General features: G+C 38.6%; 1 protein-coding gene across 7 annotated transcripts in view; it reads left to right on the top strand.

Moving 5' to 3' along the window:
- Positions 1 to 20,994, top strand: part of LOC137098786 (piezo-type mechanosensitive ion channel component 2) — an 80,957-nt gene extending 59,963 nt beyond the window's left edge. For 3 of the 7 annotated variants that reach the window (XM_067475382.1, XM_067475383.1, XM_067475380.1), the window contains 25 exons: positions 1,594 to 1,712; positions 1,962 to 2,030; positions 3,293 to 3,396; positions 4,723 to 4,821; positions 5,658 to 5,778; positions 5,870 to 5,950; positions 6,720 to 6,886; positions 7,107 to 7,300; positions 9,375 to 9,548; positions 10,193 to 10,849; positions 11,019 to 11,277; positions 11,649 to 11,828; positions 12,207 to 12,513; positions 12,763 to 12,895; positions 13,567 to 13,714; positions 13,823 to 14,034; positions 14,564 to 14,722; positions 15,303 to 15,450; positions 16,018 to 16,206; positions 16,621 to 16,713; positions 17,092 to 17,261; positions 17,400 to 17,519; positions 17,709 to 17,788; positions 17,914 to 18,118; positions 19,275 to 20,994. In XM_067475382.1, coding sequence (XP_067331483.1) covers positions 1,594 to 1,712; positions 1,962 to 2,030; positions 3,293 to 3,396; positions 4,723 to 4,821; positions 5,658 to 5,778; positions 5,870 to 5,950; positions 6,720 to 6,886; positions 7,107 to 7,300; positions 9,375 to 9,548; positions 10,193 to 10,849; positions 11,019 to 11,277; positions 11,649 to 11,828; positions 12,207 to 12,513; positions 12,763 to 12,895; positions 13,567 to 13,714; positions 13,823 to 14,034; positions 14,564 to 14,722; positions 15,303 to 15,450; positions 16,018 to 16,206; positions 16,621 to 16,713; positions 17,092 to 17,261; positions 17,400 to 17,519; positions 17,709 to 17,788; positions 17,914 to 18,118; positions 19,275 to 19,527 — 4,441 coding nt within the window. In that variant the 3' untranslated portion in view covers positions 19,528 to 20,994. The remainder of the gene's footprint in view (positions 1 to 1,593; positions 1,713 to 1,961; positions 2,031 to 3,292; positions 3,397 to 4,722; positions 4,822 to 5,657; positions 5,779 to 5,869; positions 5,951 to 6,719; positions 6,887 to 7,106; positions 7,301 to 9,374; positions 9,549 to 10,192; positions 10,850 to 11,018; positions 11,278 to 11,648; positions 11,829 to 12,206; positions 12,514 to 12,762; positions 12,896 to 13,566; positions 13,715 to 13,822; positions 14,035 to 14,563; positions 14,723 to 15,302; positions 15,451 to 16,017; positions 16,207 to 16,620; positions 16,714 to 17,091; positions 17,262 to 17,399; positions 17,520 to 17,708; positions 17,789 to 17,913; positions 18,119 to 19,274) is intronic. The other 4 variants (XM_067475386.1, XM_067475381.1, XM_067475385.1 and 1 more) reach the window with 3 other exon arrangements.
- The last annotated feature ends 825 nt before the right edge of the window (positions 20,995 to 21,819 follow it).

The following is a 21,819-nucleotide window of genomic DNA, read 5'->3' as shown; positions in this document are numbered from 1 at the left end:
GGCTGCAAGAATAAGTAATGGTGCTGTGTGCAATTTCCACAAGTCATGATCATTAATGTCTGTATCGAACACCTTTTGACTTTACAAAACTTTGGAAAAAGTAACGGCAGCTGTGTTAAAGCTGGTTGCATCATCCAGCTTCTTGCGAGCTTCAGCTTGTGGACAGCCACCTTGACATTATTCTGTAGGATGCCTTTATGAACTGGGGGACTCATTTTCCCCTCCACAATGGCAAGTGGTCCAGGTCCAGAGGCAACAAAGCAGCCCTCCATGTTATTTCACTGTTGGGATGATGATTTCATGTTGGCATGCAGTTCTCTTTTAATGCCAAGCGAAATGCTGTGTTTTCTTACCGTTTAACTCTACCTTCCTTCCATCTGTCCACCAGGCATTTTTCCACTAGTATTGTGGAGTTTCGAAGTGATCTTTGGCAAACTTACCCAGTCGTGCTGCAGTGTTGTTTTTGGAGAGCAGTCGCTTCCTACGTGGTGTCCTGCCATGGATACCACAACTATTCAATGTTTTGTTAGGGCTGAATCATGATTAGAGATGTTAACCAACCAAGTTCTACAAGTCTTTAGCTCTTACTCTAGGGTTCTTTTGACCTGACGCATTCTGTGCTGTGCCTTTAGAGGGACCCTGGCAGGGTGCCCACTTCTATGGAGGGTAGCCACAAATCTCCTCCATTTACAGACAGTCCGTCTAACTGTGAACTGGTGAATATCTTAAGGCTCTGAGATTACTCTGTAAACCCTTGCTGCTTTATAAACAACGGCTCTTGATCATAGGTCTTCTGAGAGCTGTGTTTTGCGAGGCTCACATCAGTGGATGCTGTTTGTGAGTAGCACACCGACACCGTTGAAGCGATTTAGCTCTAAATCACACCTCCATTCAGATTTCTTTGATTCCTCTCCAGGTGTACTAACACCTGAATCCAGTTAACATTTAGTGACATCAGAAGCCTGCGTTGCCACGTCTTTGAATGGGTGTGTTCAATAAAGACATGATAGATTATGACTGTTTTTTTTAACAGCTTAGAAATATTCTGTTTGTTAATATGTTTGACTTGTCGATCAGAAAAAAACCAGGAAATTATAATCTTTTAGCTTTTGCTGCCTAGGCAATACCTGGCTGTTAGTTTGGACTTAATGGGATTGACTGAAAAAAATAAAAAGGATTTTACTTTGCCTATTGTTAAACATTCAACTGCAGGCATGGTTATGTCTATTTTGGGCTTTTCAGTGTCTTGGATGAGCCTCATTAGACCTAATTTAGTCCATAGGTACTGTAAGCAAACATGATGTTCTGAATTAAAAGTAGCTCCTGGTTTAGTCTTTGTTTGCTGGAAAGCATCTTAGTATATCAAACTACATAAAGTCAATGTACTGTATTTCCACCACTTATCTCAGGAGTTACTCATGAGCTTTGATGATACCTACTCACTCGCACTAATGAGCACTTCACTGTTGCATAGCGTGCACCAATTTCCATATGAAGCCTGGAGATGTTTGTGGTCAATGTGTCTAGTCTCCGCTGTGATGTTCCGCTGTGTCAATACTTTGTGTCTCTTCACAATCTCTCTGATCTAATCAGGATGGAGCGCATTAAGGTGAGGCAGCAAAAGTTTAAGAGGGGCAAGGAGAAGATGATGAGCATGGCACAGGAGTCTGGAGATGGACAGACCGTCGTCCAAGCCGAGGACGATGATGATGGTATGATGAAGCCTGCCAGGGCCCCTAAATGTGCAATAAATGTTCAAACTGTGTTGAAGTAAAATGGCTGGTATAGCCCATGGAAGGTGGGTTAGTGTATTTTTCCAAATAAACATAAATGATTGATATAATTCTGATGATGAGTATTTGAGCTAAAAGAGCCTCTTTATAGATTCAAGTATGACTCTAATTCAATAGAAATTTGATTTTCTTATGAAATGTTGCACTGATGTATTTGTGAAATTTTAGGAGCACAGCGAACGAAAGCCAAGACCAAAAAAAAGCAGTGGTGGAGGCCGTGGGTTGACCATGCTTCCAGTAGGTTGACCCCCAACCCTCTTTTTTTCTTTTCCTCCACTCTGATTGGCCCTTGTGTCCTTGACCAGAATGTTGAGGATTCCCATACTGCCTCTGGGCTCTGAAGGCACCAACATACTATAGATTACAGCAGCCTCACTCCCTCCAGACTTTAGTCCTTTTCTGTCTCTATTTAAGGGCACCTGTTGTAGCTCTTCTGTTACTGTGCGCTGTGTGTGCAGAGGCACTTTAGGTTTAAGATGATCCATAAAGCCATGTCACTGAAAGTGCAGAGCAGGGCTACCTTAAATAGACACAGTGACAATATGAAGAAAGAGAAAATGACTAACAGCTGGAGATTTGTTCTTGATGCTGTTTAAAACATGATCTTCAACATCGGTCTCACCTGAAGAGCCCACAGTAGTGAATCACTCTGTTGTAAAACATTTTAATGCAAAGATATGAAGTCGACTCGCCTTTATTCTCAGTACTGGAATAAAGTATGAAGAGTTTATTCATTCTTTGCCTGGGGACATGATTACCAAACAGGTGTTGCCTACATAAAAGCAAAATAAAGCAAAAACAGCAAGAATCATCGGAATAATGATCAAATGCAAAAAAAGGTTACAAAAAAGTTATTTTTGCTAAATAAAAACTTTCCAGCATTTTGCAGTGGCTGCCTGTTTGGTTTGAGCTCATGTTTCAAATTGTATTTCACCCCCACATGACATTTTCAAATTATTTCTCTATTTCCCCGTCTCTTTGTTATTTGGTGTTTCATTGCCATATCCCAGCATCCTCCCTCGCTTCCCGCCCACTCTGGTTCTGTTCAAGGACATAAGTCAGCCTTGTTTATTCCATTGCTTCTAACACTTAACTACAAGTAGATTAAAGGTGACTGTGCGTACTACATTCAAAGAAAAAATAAATAGACATTCTTCTTATATAAACCTTCTTCATTGAGCTTTCTGCTCATAGTTTAATCAGTCATGTTAACAATTTTACAGTAATGTGTTGTGTGTTGTCTGCATTTCCAGTTTCATTCTCTTATCATTCCTGATGTTTTTTTCAAGTCTCTCTTTCATGGTGCGCTGTAGATCCATATCAATAATTAATGTGTAGTACAACAAATAGACTTAAATGTTATATTGTTGTTTCATTACCCTACATCTTTCTTTCAGTCACTCCACCGAGCCTTGTATTACCTTTTTAAAGTGAAAACAGTGAATGACTTTGGCCTCTGTTTGACTGAATGTAACCACACAATACCCTTTGCCCCTCAGTGGTTAGAAGTGGAGATTATTACTTGTTTGAAACTGACAGTGAGGAAGAAGAGGAAGAAGAGGAAAAAAAAGATGATGAGCCGCCAAAGAAGTCGGCATTTCAGGTGACTTCCATCAGTGGCAAATTTTTCAGTTCTAGAATGAAAGAAATTGTTACTTAGACAACTTAAGAGGAATAATGTACTTTTTACTTGATAAGATTTACTGTGTTTAGTAGTGTAATAAGTACTTAATGTGCTGCATATTTTATATACGTATATATATATATATATACACGTGTGTGTGTGTATGTATGTATATATATATATATATATGTATGTATGTATGTATATATATATATATATATATATATATATATATATATATATATATATATATATATATATATATATATATATATATATATATATATATATATATATATATACATATATATATACACGTGTGTGTATGTATGTATATATATATATATATATATATATATATATATATATATATACTGTTTTTTTAAAATTATGTTCCCTGGTGCCCTAGAAAATGATGAAATGCTGAAGCATTTTATGCTTGTTGAAGCCTTTTTTTAAATTTAGGACCTCAGCATATTAGCGGTATATTATTATATTAGGGCCATAGAAAATAAAAAAATGCTCTTCAGTAATTCTGAAATAAGAGATGTAGAACAAAAAATCCATTATCCATTGATTCATTTAGCTGTGATAATTAATTTAAATTGCTTTCACAGCAAAAATTATTTATGTGATTGATTTAGATTTGTTCATTATTTGAAAGCTCTAGGTTTTTACATTTCCTATTGACAGAATAGGAAATATTGTCAAATTTTACCTCTTTCTGATCCAAATTGTCATTTAACTGAAGCCGCATTAGATGTTTAGAGGAGAAATGTTTCTTTGGCGAAATAGTTAAGAATTGATTTTAAACGAGACCGTGAGCTGGACATGATGGTCTCTTTAGTAAAAAGTATTTGAAACCATTGGTTTCTACTTAAACATAGTGTTGATTTAATTCATAAAAAAACTGAAGCTGTCAAATAAATGTAGTTAAAAGTTACAATATTTCCTTCTGAAATGTAGTGAAACATGTTTGTTTCTAATTTAATTTGGTTTCGGTAATTATAGTAAATATAATAGTAAGCCATTTTCATTGTGGACATTTGATTTGATACTAGTTTTCTTGAGTAAATACTTGGAATTTGGGATTTGAAATGGGTGATTTTTACTTCTTAGCACTATTTTATTTAAGGAGTACAGGTAAAATGTTTTTATGTACTAACATTCCGGAGAACATAAGTACTATACAGTATTTATAGCTATGTGCACAGTAATTGTGAATACTAAAACCTCTTTGCTAATGTGTTTCTAACAGTTAGAAATGTTTTCTACTAAAACTCTCGCTCTGTTCCCTTTCTTTAGCGAGCAATTGGGAAGTTTGTCTCTGCTGTTCTGGCTTTGCCCAGATCTATCATTAAGCTGCCTAAAACTATCCTGCAGTATGTGGTGAAGGCAGGCAAGGTATTCACCACAAGAACTAACACAACTTACTTTCTGTGTGAACATCTTCTAGCTCAAGTAACCGTTAATGCCACTGCCTTCCCAGCTCATGTTTGATGTTATGCTTATTGTGCAAAATGTATGCGGATTGAAAGGCATGATTTTACATACATTTGACTTGTAATAGAAAGGCTTTGACTTCTCCTATTTTGCATGCTGGTGTCTTTCTTATTAACTTGAACTGGAGCCTTTATTCTCACATGGTCTTGACTGTGCATATGATGCCTGTGCATACTTTTATCATTCAGTTTGAAGCAACAGTAGTACCAGTTTTTGTGTGTAGGTCTTGTCCCTTTTTTTCCTCTGAGATAAAAAGATGACTCTGGTGATGCATGTTTCAGTGCATTGAAAAGGAAAATGTTCATGCTAAACAATGGTGCCATCAGTTTTGGGGAGGGGGATATTTTTGTCTATTGAAAATAGACCTATTTTGGAGGACTATTACATTTGAGGTAACAACCATAACAATGGTCATCATGAAAGGTAATAGCACATTTTTAAACAATAACATGAATAGTTTTCATACTAGAATGGTACGAATTATAATCATGTGCTATTGAAAAGATAACTGTTTTCTAAAGTTTTTGTCTTAAAAACACTTCATAGTAATGTGATGCATTCCAGATATGTAAGTAATGGACTAAAACCTGCAAAACCCCCTTAGATTTGTGTTACTTTTTTCTTTTTTTGTGTGTGTGTTCATCTGTTGTTGTTCTGGTACAAAGTAATTTGCCTTCACAACTCCTTTGCTTTGCGACCTTTCTTTGGAATTAAAACTGCTGCTCTGTGTTCTCCAGTTTCTCTACCATGCCTGGATCACAGACCCCAAAGCTGCTCTAAAGGCAAGGGGCAAAGAGAAACGCAAATTTTGGAAAAAATACACCAAAGGAGTTAGATACAGGAAAAGCAAAAAGGATGGTAAGCAGACAAAAAAAACAAAAAACAACTTGCATGAAAAAAACAGCAATATTACTTTTATGTTTGGTAAAGCTTATTTTCTCTACTTTAGCAGGTCATGTGGCCATAGATGTTGGTGAGCTATCTGATGGCCAAGAAAACGGAGAGGAGAACAAGAAGTCTGGTGGCCCTGGTTGGTTTCTCCCACGGCAAAGTTTTGAGATCTTGACTTAATTTTCTCTTTTTCTATTTTTACGTGTTGTACAACGAACGTCAAGTAATACAGCAATACAGCTGAACAGTGTCTTTTCGGTCCTTGTCCTTGTGATTCCCATTCACCCATTCACACACACACTCACACACTGATGGTGGTGGCTGCCATGCAAGGTGAGCTCAAGGTGCTCACTATAGCAGGTGACTCACCGGGAGCAACTTGATGTTCAGTGTCTTGGCCAAGGACACTTCGACATGTAGCCAGGAGCAGGGATCGAACCACTGACCCAGTGGTCCGTGGACGACTGCCTCACCAACTGAGCTACAGCCTTCCCTGTAACACATCCAAACACCTGGCAAACAACATCAGGATAAAAATAATAGATGACACACCATAATTCTTATTCTATAGATCACAATTGTGCATTTGTTACATTTAAGGTGGTTTTCAAAAAACAATGTTATATTTTAAGAAACTATTTTCTTTTCTTTCTTTTTCTAGTTAAAATATAAATTACAGTTAAGGTAGAAAACAATTAAACATTACATAGTTTGAATTTGTTTTCACCTTTGATAATAACTGACTTAAAATTATAATTATTAGTCTGCTGTAAAATTAAATGACACCATTATTTAGATTTCCCGAAATGTTCTTATTCACTTTCATTTGGAGGTACCAGTCTGCACTTATTTTCTTTAATCCGACCTAAGAAGTTTATTGTATGCAACTGTCCATTTCCTTCCATCAGACAACATCATCAAGCGAGTGTTCAACATTATAAAATTCACCTGGGTGCTCTTCCAGACCACAGTTGACAGCTTTACTAAGTGGATGAATGACATGTGCAGGGAATACATCGACATCTCCACCGTGCTGCGAATCGAACGCTGCATGCTGACAAGAGAGGTCAAAAAGGTACACGAGCCTAAGCTCTAAATGGACACAACACAATTTTCATTTAATACTACTATTAAGTCAGAATGTTATTTTGGCCACTTCTGTAGTCGACTGTTGTTGACTTTTGTATTGTTAAATGAAATTTGTGTTCATTTCATAGTCATTCATTTACTAATTATAGATTTCATTAAAGTCACTTGGAGAAGCAGAGAGTAATGAACTCCTTTCCTCCCACCAGGGCAATGTGCCATCGAGAGAGAGCATCCACATCTACTACCAGAAGGCCATGAGGCTCAACATGTCTAGGCAAGCCAGTGTGGACCAGCTGAGCGAGGACGAGTCGACCTCCGGCTCAGCTAGAGTCCGAAGGAGGCGAAGAGGCTACCAGATGGAGAGTCGAGACTCCACAAACTCCAGAGACAGCATATCCAGGTACAGAGAGCCCAGCAAAAAACATGGGAAACACCATAAAGCAATAGATTCTCCCTTCTGAACTTTCAGTTTTTTTCCCTCTTAGACACTGCCGTAAACAAATAACTTTCATGAAACAGATAAATATGAAAGACATGATATAAAGATATGCTAGCACTCTTTAATGCAAGTAAAATACTTTTTATTAAAACCTTAATTGACAGATTAACAGTAATATTTTTATACCCTGTCTAGCCAGTTTTAAGATCTCACATTTATCAAATTCAGCAACATCATGTACAAACTAAAATATTTTCAATACAGAGACATCACTGAACAGATGTATTGAAGCTACGGTAGTTTCTGTTCTGTGGAAATTGTGTTATGGGAATTATCCAAGATAACAAACATTATGTGCATTTTCAATTTGCTAGAAATCTTCTATGAAGACTTATTTTTCATGACATGCAAGTATAGGATTGCATGTCATAATAAAAGTTAATAAAATAACTAATAAAAGTTATTTTATTGTTGTTGTTTAATTCATTTTTTTGTGTTTGAGTGCATATGAAGTGAGGAAGTGTCCTGTCATTTCAATGTTTTGAATATTGAGAGTGAGGCTGCTGAGCATGCAGAGTTTGGTAGCTAATTTCACCATCGTGGGACCACTAAACTGAAAAATTTGATCTTTACCATGTTTTTAAAGGGACCACCAGACAACTTTTGTGGGCAGAACACAGGGGGCAGGAGGGATTGTAAACCCGGATGAGGGTGTGTAGGTATATAGGTGCTGTTGAGTTGATCACTCTGTAGGCAAGAGTCAGAGCCTTAAACCTGATAGATCGGAAATCTGCATGCCCTAGAGGCAGAGGAGATGTAGTTGGTGAGGCTCAGTTGATCATCGTGGATGACCCGCAGATTTCTGGCAAACCTAGTGGGGACGATCACTGAAGATGTATATGCTGATGTTGTGTTGTATTGAAGAGCTGGCTGGAAACACTATAACTTCTGAGAGGGTGAGTTGAATATTTCAGTCTCGTCCAAGCAGACATATTAGAGAGCCAGGCAGAAAGAGACAGGAAGAGCGGTGTGCGGATTATAGAACCCATGGATGTAGTATAGGTGGAGAAAAGAAGTGGACCCAGTAGTGAGCCCCGTGGCACCCTGGCGGAGAGGCTTGTCCATGCTAAGATGGCGTAAAGGTTCAGATAAGTAAGACCTGGGCCAGGCCAGAGATGCGAAGTCAGAGAAGTCAAAGAGAACAAACAGGAGGATCTGGTGGTTCCACACACAGGAATCTGTTCACCACCACTTTAGTTAGGACAGAAGCAGAAGACATTAGAAAACCAAAACAATTTTAATGGCTGTGTTCCCTTAAAATAATACAATGTAATATGGTTGTAGGGTGTTGTATTGTCACACGGAACCATGGAATCATTTGTGCATCTCATGTTTTAATGGTCATGTAAAAAATGAAACAGGAAGTAGGTTTTCTGCCCCTTTTCAAATGTTAACGGTGTGGGTTCCTAACAGTTTTGTCTGTCTTAAGACAATAATCAGGTTGTATTTTGTGTTAAATGTTTGACTTTTTTAGAACGTTTAACTCGACCTTTGTTTTGTAAATTATTTATTAATATCACTCGACTTGCTTTCATGCTGATGTAAATTACCATTTTGTTTATTTCGATGTGCTTTAAGTATTGACTTGACTTAAATTATTGCCATAAACAAATGAAAGTGGAATCATGGTAACAACAAGACGATTTATTATTTTTTTTAAACAGCTTTAACTTTGGTGGACATTTTCTTACAATGACTACATGTTGAGGCTTGAGCTTTTTAGTGTATTGAGATAATTATTTCAATCTTACATTTTAACATTGTGATGGTTTTAGGAATGGAGCTCTGATAGGCCTGCGATTGTCACAGTATTCTGTTTCAATGTTGCTATGGAATTTTGTTTTAAGATAGACTTTAACAATTGTCCGCCTATACTTTAAAGTTGGGTTACAGAGAATACAGGGGATCCCTTGTGTATGTGCAAACTGACATCTTGCCACTAATCATCCCATCTGTCACTCTCACCACCCCTCAGTGCCTACACTGAGGCCACCACCCTGTTTTCTCGCCAATCCACACTGGAAGATCTTGATGGAATGCCAGAGCGCATTCCCAAAACCAGTGAGCGGGCCAGGCCCAAACTGCAAAAGATGAATAGCCTGGACATGTCCAGTTTATCAATGGACAGTGGCAGCAGCTTCATATCCAGGTGCCAGGTTTCTTTATCACCCATATCTCATAACATTTGTTTTTGTCCTTTTAGCTGAACATGTCTTTAGATTCTTTGTCTTTGGATTTTTAATCCTAAACTCAATTGTTACATGACCTTCATACTGTAGACGTCATCCTATCATAAGCATTTAAATACCTGACCATACATTAACATTTTTCATTTGGATATACATGTTTATGTATAATCTGTTCCTTCTCAGCATTTGACTTTTTTCATGTTTCAGTATTCACTAAAACCATGCTTTATTCATATTTTATTACTTTATTTTGCTTTTAACATTGCTTCAACCCCCTTTATTTAGGGGTATATTAACATTTATCATATTTTACCATAACACACTAATACCCTGCAAGCATTCATAAGTACAGGCTGGTATATAATACAGAAATACAATATTACACAGTTCTTAAATTAGGAATGATATCCTCATTTGTGAAGTTATGATTTTGAAAGCTCAAAATGTCATTTTTCATTTTCGGACAGCTTTTCTTATGTAATGCTGATATATATAATCTCTCGCTCTCTCTCCTGAGTAATAAAAAAAAAAGAATTAATTAGGATATATAAAAGCCTGAACTAAGATTCTTGTTTTACAACTCTCCCGTTTTTTGCCCCTGCAGTGAAGCGACCCAGTGTGTCATGCTCTACTCCAGGCAGGGCACTGCAGACACCATAGAAGAAGTGGAAGATGAGCAGGACCAAGGAGAGGACGATCAACAGGTTTCCTGGGTATTCCAGCAGGTGGATGAGAGCGAGGGACCCGATGGTGGTCTCTGGAGTGACAGAGAACCCGCAGAGACAGGAGAAGAGAGTGAAGGGCAGGACAAGATGGAGCAGTTGGAGATTGAGGGGAAGGAACAGGAATCAGAACCAAAGATCCAGGAAAGAGAAGAGGCTCTGTGGGAGTCTTCTGGCCCAGATGAGGGCCCCTCCCTTAGGTTGGAGAAGGCAGAATGTATCCGTCCTGCTGAGGACAAGGACGTCATTACTGACAATGAAGATGGAGACGAACAGCAGGACATGATGCAGAAAGAAGGGCAGGTAGGTCTGCCCTACACTCTTGATACAGATGCCTCCAAAACATCTGATGCCGATGTGCCTCCCAGCTACAGCAAGGCAGTCAGCTTCGACCGGCTGGAGATCAGCGATGATGAAAGTGACATGGATGGGAAGAGGCGAATGGTAATGACCTCTGACAGCCGCTCGGACAGCAGGTCAGACATCATGTTGCCATCTATGACCACTGAGCTGACTGCCAGTGAACTGCTGCTCAACAAGTAAGTCCAAAAAACCTCTGCTGTCTTTTGGTGCCTCTTTGTTCTAATGCAATGTACTTTTGGTGTCATATGCAGTTTTGGAAATAATCAAACTTTAAACACTACATAATTTTATAAAAGATATCATGAACTGTGGAAAAAGTCAGCCCTGCTCTCTGTGTCTGTCCAGGATGTTTTATGACGAGGAGCTAGAGCGGTCAGATAATTTTTACCAAAACCAGCCTCTGATCCTCCAGTTCTCCTACGCCCTTTACAACATGTTGGTGGCTCACTCAGAAATGGTCTGCTACCTGGTCATCATTATTAACCACATGGTGTCGGCCTCCTGTGCCACACTTGTCCTCCCCATCACCATCTTCCTCTGGGCCATGCTGTCAGTGCCCAGACCCAGCAAGCGCTACTGGATGACCGCCATTGTCTATACTGAGGTACAGTGAAATATATTACGATGTCATCTGCGAAATATTTGACTTGTTTTTTATTTTTATTTATTTTATCTTTTTATGTACAACTGCAAATGGTGTCATCTTGCCAATAATTAAATTACACTGTTCAAACTGTAGACTTTAAGTTTGGGGGGGGAAAGCTCCTAAAGACCAGAAGACAAGCACAGATGGTATAAAGATCAGTGTGTTTTACTGCATTTAAAACAATTTTTGACTGTAATATTTATTCGATAAGATTACACAGGTTAATTGGACTTGTTTATATACCCGTTTCTCCCAGGTTTCAATATTAATCTTCATGTTGCTCTGTAGTCCAGAAAGCTTCGCTAACATTGATGTTGTTGTCCCTCTAGGTCACCATCGTCATCAAATATTTTTTCCAGTTTGGCTTCTTCCCCTTCAACCAGAACAAGATAGATAAGAACAAACCTTATCACCCTCCTAACATCATTGGCGTGGAGAAAAAGGATGGATACGTTCACTACGACCTGGTCCAGTTACTGGCTCTCTTCTTCCATAGATCCATCCTGAAGGTACCAGCAAATGCACAAGATGCTGTGTGAACAATGTCATTGTAGACATCTGTGTCTTAAATTTGTTGAACATGATCATCACCTACATTATTGGGTTTAAATTGCTTTAAATTATCAGTTGATGTATTCTGAATATATTCTTACATATATATTACATATAAATGTAAAAAACTTTTTGGAAACCATATGAAAACCACAATGGGGTTGTGTATAGTTGTTGTGTTTCTTTTTAGTTCTTTTGTTTCTCTTTTAGTTGTTTCATGTCTTTTTTAGATCTTTTGATTCTCTTTTAAGTTGTTTGTGAATAGGTCAGTAATCCATCTGTGACAGTTGGGTGTGGCCTCTTCTTTACAAATCCCTGCATTTTTTTATCACCAGTGTCATGGTCTGTGGGATGAAGATGACCCCAAAGAAAAGAACGAGCCTCCTCCTCATCCGAGTGAGTCTGAAGATGAGGGAAAAGAAAAGGAAGAAAGTGAGGAGTCGGAACCTGCCCCTTCAGTAATCCATGAAAGGCGAGGCTCCACTCAAACCTTGAGGTCTATAAACTTTGGGACCTCCATAGATTCAGGACATGTCCAGGTGCACTTCCCTCAACAGCAGACCTACCAGCAGCGTAAAAGCTCCAGCGGAGGCTCACACATTTCTCAGCGCTCTCTCCACTCATCTGCAAGATCCAAGAGAGGTAAGGACAATTTTCTGTTGATTTCTTGCTGCTAAATGTTTTTTATAATGTGTTATGACGGGAATATGCCTAGTCGATGCTAACAAAAATAGAATCAATCCTCTGGACTTGGTCCACATCACACAAAACAACAACTACTTATAGTGTTGATCCTTTTACCTCGGATTAAATCTTTATTTGTGTACTTAGGCTGTTATCAGTGACTCATTAGGGTTTATTTACAACTCAAAATGAATATTGTGTCCCCAGGAAGTACCACTTCCCACAACAGCAGCCGCAAGGATGGCAGCGAGACCAGCATCCATCAGAAGACCCGCAAACAGTTGATGATGGAGAAGCTGAGAGAGCAGCTGTATAAAGGAAAAGCTTTCTTAATGAAGCGGTAAAACAAAGCATAGTCCGATGCAGTTGTGGTTTATTTTTTTGTGTGTTTTTTTTTTCCACGGTAAAGCTGGAGCTGCTTTCCAATTGGGATTATGTGCCACACTTTATGAAGGACGTGATGAGAAATATTTTAGATGAATAATGGAAAATTCTCTGTGGAAAATCACATCATTAGTAAATTAGCTTAAACATTTCCAAGGTCTAAATTTACTACCCCAATTTCACAAAAAGGTGGGAAGATGTGTAAAATGTCAGATGCCACTAATCTTGTGATTAAATTTAGAGCAACGCTTGTTGCAGCACTAGAACATAAACAACATATCCGAAAATGAAAATGAACTGTTAAAATTGAGAAGTAATTAAAAATTAGAAGTAATTAACAGCAATGTATTTTTGCTGTTGCTCTTAATTTAATCATAAGAATAGTAGCATCGGATCTATTGCTAGTACAGTTTTATCATTGTATGATCTTTTCTGATTTCATTCTGTCATAAACATCTAAATAAACAGCGTAGTCCTTGTGCATGCTCTGTCAAAAAAATAAATAAATAAAAGACGAAGAAAATAAAACAACCTATAAATATAACTTAACTCTCAAAGGTTGTCAGATATATTTAAAGGTTTTCACAGGTCAGAATAAGACTGAGCCATTACTCCTGCTCTCTGTAGGTTCATGGAGATCTACCTCCCCATGCGACAGTTCTTCTATAACTTGATCCATCCAGAGTACAGCGCAGTAACAGACGTCTACGTGCTGATGTTCCTTGCTGACACCGTTGACTTCATCATCATTGTGTTTGGATTTTGGGCGTTCGGTGTAGGTTCAGCTTAAGAATTTTTTGAGTTTTAATTTTTTTTCACCTGACTTTATAAATTAGCCAAATAATTGACATAATTAGCTGCACACCTTTTTTTTCCCCTCTAGAAACACTCAGCAGCAGACATCACTTCATCTCTGTCTGAGGATCAGGTGCCAGGACCCTTCCTGGTCATGGTGCTGATCCAATTTGGAACCATGGTGGTTGACCGGGCCCTCTACCTCAGAAAGTCTGTTATGGGAAAGGTCATCTTCCAGGTGATCCTGGTTTTTGGCATCCACTTCTGGATGTTCTTTATCTTACCAGGAGTAACAGACAAGTAAGAATTTAATCCTTCTGCCTTAAATTAGATTAATTTAGTATTTAAGTTAAGAGTTTTAAATAGCTCTAATTGTGTTTTGAATTGTTGATCCAGTAAGTTGAAGACATAAACTTGGTATCTGAGAAATGTATTTAATTTAATTTAAATGTTTAACTGTAACTGTAACTGTAACTTACTTAATGAGGTAAATTACAAATTTACCAACGTCTTTTTCAAGGCTGCCCTGACACAGATAATGATAATGTTTCGAGCAACACACATTTATGCAATAATAAAATTGCAAATGAGTTACAACATGAGAAAAAAGGAGTGAATATTACTTATTAGATGTCATATGTGTAGATACTAGTTTTTAGACCCTTTTATGAGCTGTCCGCATTTGTAAAACAAATATTTATTTCTGAATAATAGTGGACTAAAGAAATGAAATTCTGTAAACAAAAATAATCAATTTGCAGGTTTTTTTTTTTTTTTTTTTGCTTAATCAATTTTTACAAACGAGGTCTCTTATCTTTTCCCTTCGCAGGCGTTTCAGTGAGAACACAGTCGCTCAGATGTGGTACTTTGTCAAGTGCATCTACTTTGGGCTGTCAGCTTATCAGATTCGCTGTGGTTATCCTACCCGTGTTCTAGGAAACTTTCTCACCAAGAGCTACAATTATGTCAACCTTTTCCTGTTTCAAGGGTGAGTTATGCTGCCGAAGTGTCATTGTCATTTCCAGGACCCACTGCAAGTCAAAATGTCAGATTCTGCAAGAAGCAATTGCCAGTGTTACTCAATACTCCGGATAGTTGTTATGTAAGCTATGGGGCCTGCTCTGACAGACAGACAACCATTTAGACTTTAGTTCAAATAAAACATTCTTCAGAATTCTGTATATCGAAACAAAATTGTGTTTTCTGCCTCTTCTATAATCTAAAAGGTTTAAATAATGACATGGCCCAAAATAGTTTTGTTCAGTCATAGAATTTCATTAAACAGTAAATATTGACTTTTTAATTTGGCTGTTGTGAATTTAGTCAAGTAAAATACCAACTGTAAACATTGCTCATACACCATTCATTATAACCCAAGTGTGAAGATGTATAGTAATCTGAGGAAAATTATATTTGAACTGAGTGTGGCAATATTAATGTAGCTATAGACCCAAAACATAATTTGCAATGTCTACCATTCCATGACAATGGCTGCGTAAATATAGCTCTTATATCTTGCTTTTTAGCGCCTTGTTTTGACATGCAACTAAAGCACGTGTTGTTTTCAGTTTCCGCCTGGTGCCGTTCCTGACGGAGCTACGAGCCGTGATGGACTGGGTTTGGACCGACACCTCGCTGTCTCTGTCCAGCTGGATCTGTGTAGAGGACATCTATGCTCACATCTTCATCCTCAAATGCTGGAGAGAGTCTGAGAAGGTGTTTTTCATTGTGGCATTTGCCTGATGTGAAAAGAATTACCTTCAGATCCGAAGCTCAAAGACAAAGTCATGTTGGAATTTGGGCTGAAATTCAGTTTTGTGATTTGTTGCTCAAGTCCATCTTTTTCTTAAACTCCTCCATGCTTGTGTTTGTTGCGTTGTGAGATGAAAAGATTAATTCTGATCTTTATTGGCAGGTTGACAGCTGTGAGCTCTCACTTTGTGCAGTGTACTGTGTATCAAATAATAAAGATGTATTGTGTAAGTTATGCCCAGTATTCCTGAAAGTGCACTAGAATATCTTTATTATGCACCTTGCTGCAGTAAATAATCCACTCTTGCAGTCTAGCCCAGCTCAATCTGGAAGGACATCCTGTCCTAACTTTTATAGACCTGGCACGATGTAACATAGCTCTGTTGAGCATTATGTCCACTGGGTGAGATAGAACATAGTGGAAAAACTGACACGTAGTGTAAACACAACAACTGCGATTCTTTAGATACAGGCCAATTAACACATTTTACCTGCACTATTTTATATCACTTTTGTGTCATCGTTCAACAGAGGTACCCACAGCCACGAGGCCAGAAGAAGAAGAAGGTGGTGAAGTATGGGATGGGAGGGATGATCGTAGTGCTGCTGATCTGCATCGTCTGGTTCCCGCTGCTTTTTATGTCTCTCGTGAAGTCTGTAGCTGGAGTGGTAAACCCCCCGCTGGATGTCTCGTTCGAAATCACCCTGGCCGGCTTTCAGGTGTGGACACTTTACAGCAAAAAAGCCTCACAAAAATATCAAGAAAACAGAAAGAAGCTCTGCCCAGCAACTTGTACAATAAATGTGACAATAAATGAATGAATAGAGGTTGAATAGACACCAACGAAGTAAATAGATCTGTTGTTCATTGTAAGGCAAAGGTGAGTGTTCTAAAGAGGCACTTTTTTATTAGGTTCTTTATGTTGACATCTTCCATGATGTGTGAGTGTTCTGGCTGCAGGGTTTAGTGTTTTGGATTGGTAAACGAGTATGTGCCGTCTCTGCATCTGGTTCCTTTGAAACCAAAACAATGATCCATGTCCTCTGCAACACAGCGGAGTACTCACATACTTACTTACGTATTAGGAACTTAACAATCCTTTGCTTTATTTTTTACATTTCTTCTGCCCGCAGCCCATCTTCACCATGAGTGCGCAGCAAAAACAACTGCAGGCTGTGACACCAGCACAATTTGAAACATTTGTGAAGAAATATGCCCGTGATGATGTAAGTACAACAAATAAGTAGAAAGTAGAGTTAATGTGTTCCTCGAGTATAAACTTAAATATTGCAAACTATATGATAACTGTTGTGTGTTAAACATTATGTTATTAGATGTTGTTTGTGTAGATATTCATGTTTAGACCCTTTATAAACTGCTTGTATTTGTAAAACAAGACAGTCCACAGCTAAGGGCTGAAATAAAATAATCCAAAAGCATCTCTAAAATTTCTAAATAATGGACTAAATAAATGAAATTCTTTTAATAAAAATAATTAATTTGCAGGGTTTGTGTTGTTTAAACCTTTTCACAGCCCTGTTAATTTTAAATAGTTTCTTTAAATTGTATTCTGCTCTCACTGTGTGTTTTGGTGTTGGGGTTAGCAAGCCTTGCAGTGGCTGGAGGGCTACATGTCAGAGGACCTGATCATTGCTGAGCTGAAAGGCAGCTCCAACTCTTTGTGGACCATCAGTCCTCCCAGCAGAAAAAACCTGATAGACATGTTGGGCTTAATCGAGGAGTTCGCCATCACTGTGTCCTGGTCTGTGCAAAGGTATGAGGAGGCAAAACATTCTTCATAATCAAATAATGGCATTCATTTAAAACATGTTTGTACAATTCAAAATGTTTGCTTACAGAAGGCATTTTGAGGATTGAACTCATTGGATTTTTTTTCCTCTTCTGATTTTAGAAACCTCACTTTTGGTGCCAAGGCTGAAACGGCATCAGGAAAACGAGTGACATCCCTAGACGACAATACAAAGAATAAGCTCATACAGCTCCTACAGGGGAACACAAGCAGCTCACACGTGTGAGTATATCAGCTGTTTCTAGGTTTTGGATGTTAATTCTAATAAATATAATAAAAAGATAATAATATTAACGCCTGAGTCTTTTTTTCAACCATAGCATACTAAGTATCATTTTCACAGCTATGCTTCAACATATTGAGAAATCAAGTAACACAGCAGCAGCAGTAACAGCCTCTCTTCCTCTGCAGGACCCTGACAAACATCTTCCCTCGTTATATTCGAGCCCCCAGTGACTCTGATTCAAAGCCTGTCGATCAGCTTTATAAAGGTTAATGTTCCCCTTTTTTGTCACTGACTGTGATAACTAATCTTAGACTTTTGTTGATGACAGTATTTGCATTTTTATCCTTTTTACTCTGATTTAATTCCTTTTTTTTTGCATCGCCTTTGTAGAAGAAAAGATGTTCGACATAAACGTGACCCTGAAGCGAGCCGACAATGTTTCGGATCAGGTCCAGGAATGGTGGATTGTTAACCAGACAGAGCCTGGCCCAATAGAAATGAGGAGTGCACAATACAAGTACGAAGCAGGCCTGGAGCTCTACGTGTTCAGCGACCAAGTCAGCCCACCCAGTTTGGGATTTCTGGCTGGATATGGGTATGTTAAAGAAAAACACTGCCACTATTTTTGTCCCGTTTTGCAGGGGTAAGTGCATGGGTGCAGCAAGGGGTTGCACAGGCCCCCCACCAATTTATTACACACCTGAGTGTATGGTAGTAGGCACTTGGCTCATGGTTACAATTGTAGAACTATTGCCACAAGGGGAACTGGAATTTAGAAGGATGTAGCTTCGCGTCCCTGACTGACCGTGGTCTTTCTGTGTGGAGGTTATATGTTCTCCTTGTGCTTGCGTGGGTTTTCTGTATGCACGGCAGGGTGGATTGGTTAAGTTGATTGGTGACGCTAAATTGCCTCTTGCTGTCCCTCTTTGTCAGCCCTGAGATAGAATGGTGACCCGCCCGGTGTGGACCCCTCCTTTCGCCCTTTTGCAGCTGAGATAGTCTCCAGCTGCAATAGGGCAGGTTTAAAATCTATAAAAATATATTGTGTTCCACACAATAAAAAAAATCTATACCCATCTCTGCTGCATTTGAGTTTACATTAAAGAAAAAAAAATACATTTTAGATTTAGAATATATCAAGTTACATCATACAGTGTTAACTATTGGGGGAAACTAACACACTCACTTTAAAAACTTGAGAAGCAAAGTGGCAGCGTACAATCAGCTGTTGCCCTCAGTTTCTCCCTCTCCCCTCATCCCTGTGTAATCAATCAAATCCTACAGCATCTTCTTATGTGCTAGACTCTGTCCCAGATACTGTAGGTTTGTTAAAGAACTGTAATCCAGCGTTATGGTATGTATAGCATCAGGAGCTAGCAGAGCAGTCTGAACAGAGCAGAGATCAAACACATGCACAGTTGACTATCTAATGTCATCAGACACTAAGTGATAGCTGTTCTCAGCCTTTGGAGCTCTTTTTCGACAAAAGACAGACCCCACATTTCTTGTAGTGAAGAAACATGTCGCCGAGTGCAGCTGCAAGGTTCACTGATGTGTTTTAATTAGTTTTCAACAATAGAAACTACGGCATGGACGATAAGCTAATAAGCTAATGCATATAGAGGCATAATGTGAGAAGATGCAATTTAGTGTTGGTTTTAGTCCATGTGTGAAATCCTTTGGTAAAGCAAAAAAATTTTGGAAAAATCAAGAAAATCCTAAAAAAAAAAAATGTTCTTTTTCCCGCCTAGGATCATGGGCCTGTACGCTTCAGTTGTGCTTGTCATTGGCAAATTTGTGCGTGAGTTCTTCAGTGGCATTTCCCACACCATCATGTTTGAGGAGCTGCCCAACGTGGACCGCATCCTCAAGCTGTGCACTGACATCTTCCTGGTTCGTGAGACGGGAGAGCTGGACCTGGAGGAGGACATGTACGCCAAGTTGATCTTCCTTTACCGCTCGCCCGAGACTATGATTAAATGGACCCGGGAGAAAACAGAATGAAGAGGCGTTAATTCTTGAAGGCGGGTCAGAGCTTTTCAGAGACGCACAGCGGTCGCTCTGTTGGTGTGAGCAGCTCTTTCAGCCCATTTGGCTGCTGAGGGAACACAAACAAGCTGAGGACCAACTTTGTCCCCCTGCAACTGAGCTCTAAAGGGCATTGATACAGTGATCGCTCCACACAAAACACTTTTTTTTTCAGTTATAAACTGTTATTTTTTACTATTTACTGATTTAAATAAAACATTTACAGTGATAAGAAGAAAATTGAGGACAAATTTGCTGGTGCTGCATCCATCTTGGGAACCCTGGCTCAGTTTGGCATCCAGTGCGTAAAAGTTACAGCTGGTGTCCAGTTGGAGATCTTCTGGAAAATCCTTCTATGAAATAAAAGTCCAATCCCTAAAGTAAGGGTAGATTTTTAAGAGAAGCTCAACCTGGCTGTGACTTTACTCTTTAAGGGCTTCTCATCAACAAATAAGTGCACAATAATGACCACATGAGCACAATCTCATTTTTGTCGAAACAGGAACGCTTCGATTGTGGGACTGTGCAATATTGAATGCTCATTCCTCTGAGGCTTTGTAATAAAGTGGACTGAAAAGGTTGGTTCTAAATTGGAGACATGAACATAAATTCCTTTCTGTTGTTGCTTAAATGGTTAGAGGCCACACAGGGAGCCTCTCCAGAGACACACTGCAGAAGACTTTATCAAATAATCTTTACTTGCCTTATTTTGTTTGTATGAAAGGAACTGAAACTCTTATCAACCACATATCTTTCTCAGGAAGAGCTGTTTTCACAGATATTCATTGTATGAGTAATATGTTACAATATGTAGGCTATGATGGTTCAAGAAGAATTTGAGACTGTAGAAAGGTAAGAACTATTTAACTGGCATGGACTTTAATGTGGATACTGTTCAGATGGACTGGTAATGAGTATGTTTACTGGAAACGGACACAGTTTCAGGCTGTATTACTATTTTCTCAAAGAAATGAGAATAATTGCCAATCATCCACATCTTGAGTCATCTACAAGTTGGCTAGAGTCGAGACCAGCAGGGGGCCATTTTTGAATCAGGGTTACATGTATTAAGTGTTAGACTCTTGCAATTCACTTGTGAACCTCTCGCTGTTTTTAACTGTCACACTCGTGAACACTGTGGCTCCCACGTCCCACTTGCAACCAGTCAGTAAAGGGAAAAAAAACAACAAGCGGACACAAAAAAGATTCCTCACATAAAGGGCTGCAACGTGAAGCCCTTTGGTCCGAGCTATGCATTAGAGGACACTGTAGCATGAAAGAGAAACTTCATTATTGCCATGACTAAATTTCATTACATGTACGTACAGGACGTGGAGGAATGAAATGTGAAAATGTGCCTGTATGCTTAAGCAGAGCGTGATGGAAGTGGTCCAGAGAGCTGCGAATAAAACATCTGGAAAAGGTGTCAAATTTTTGCATCCAGTTGCTGTTTCCTCATTTGAGTGAGTCTGTGTTGGTCAAGAGGTGTGTAACAGCCAAACCTACCAAACCCATCAGCCCTATATTTTTACTTTTACCTATATTTTATTTTGGCATCTTATACAATTACACAGATCTATAATTTAATGTCATACAGCAATTTTTATTGCTTCTCACAACAAAATGGCTACGTTATACGGCTTCTATTTGGAGACGATTGTTCCAAAACCAAAAATCACAACAAAAGCACTCAAATGAATAGTGGGTGGTAGAGAGGAAAATGAGCATATAAGTAAAAATGCTGTACTTCTATTTGTGGATTTAGGGATTTGATACAAACCTTCATCTTTTCTCTTATAGTTTTATCAATATAATGAGAAGAAACAACCAGGACATACTGCAAGTTTCCATCATTCCTTTTTTCCTTCAACCGGCAAAACAGGGTTCTCTGGTGAGTCTTCACGCAGATGAAATAATACAAAGTCTGCTCATAAGCTCAATGAGGTTAATTTAAGTGGGAATAACAATTTAACGAAAGATGTTTAAACAAAAGCTATAAAACATTCCTCTGTCTTCCCTGCATAAAAATAATACTTTGTTTCTATCTAAATAACTCCTCAGATGATATCACCAAGAGGAGTTTTTTTATTTTTTTTTTACCTCAAATAGCTTGGGGAGGTTCAAATAACTTTCAGAAGTCATGGTGGATCACCAGACCAGTTGAGATTAAACCTGGTGAGAGCCACCAGAGCTTTTTTAGGTGGAAGCATGGAGATGGTTTGATATTGTGAAAGCAGAGGGACATTTTAATATAATTCATATACATGC

The sequence above is a fragment of the Channa argus genome, chromosome 14 (assembly GCF_033026475.1).
Source record: "Channa argus isolate prfri chromosome 14, Channa argus male v1.0, whole genome shotgun sequence".
NCBI lineage: Eukaryota > Metazoa > Chordata > Actinopteri > Anabantiformes > Channidae > Channa > Channa argus.
The sequence above is the reverse complement of the archived record's forward strand: the minus strand, read 5'-3'. Positions and strand labels throughout refer to the sequence as shown.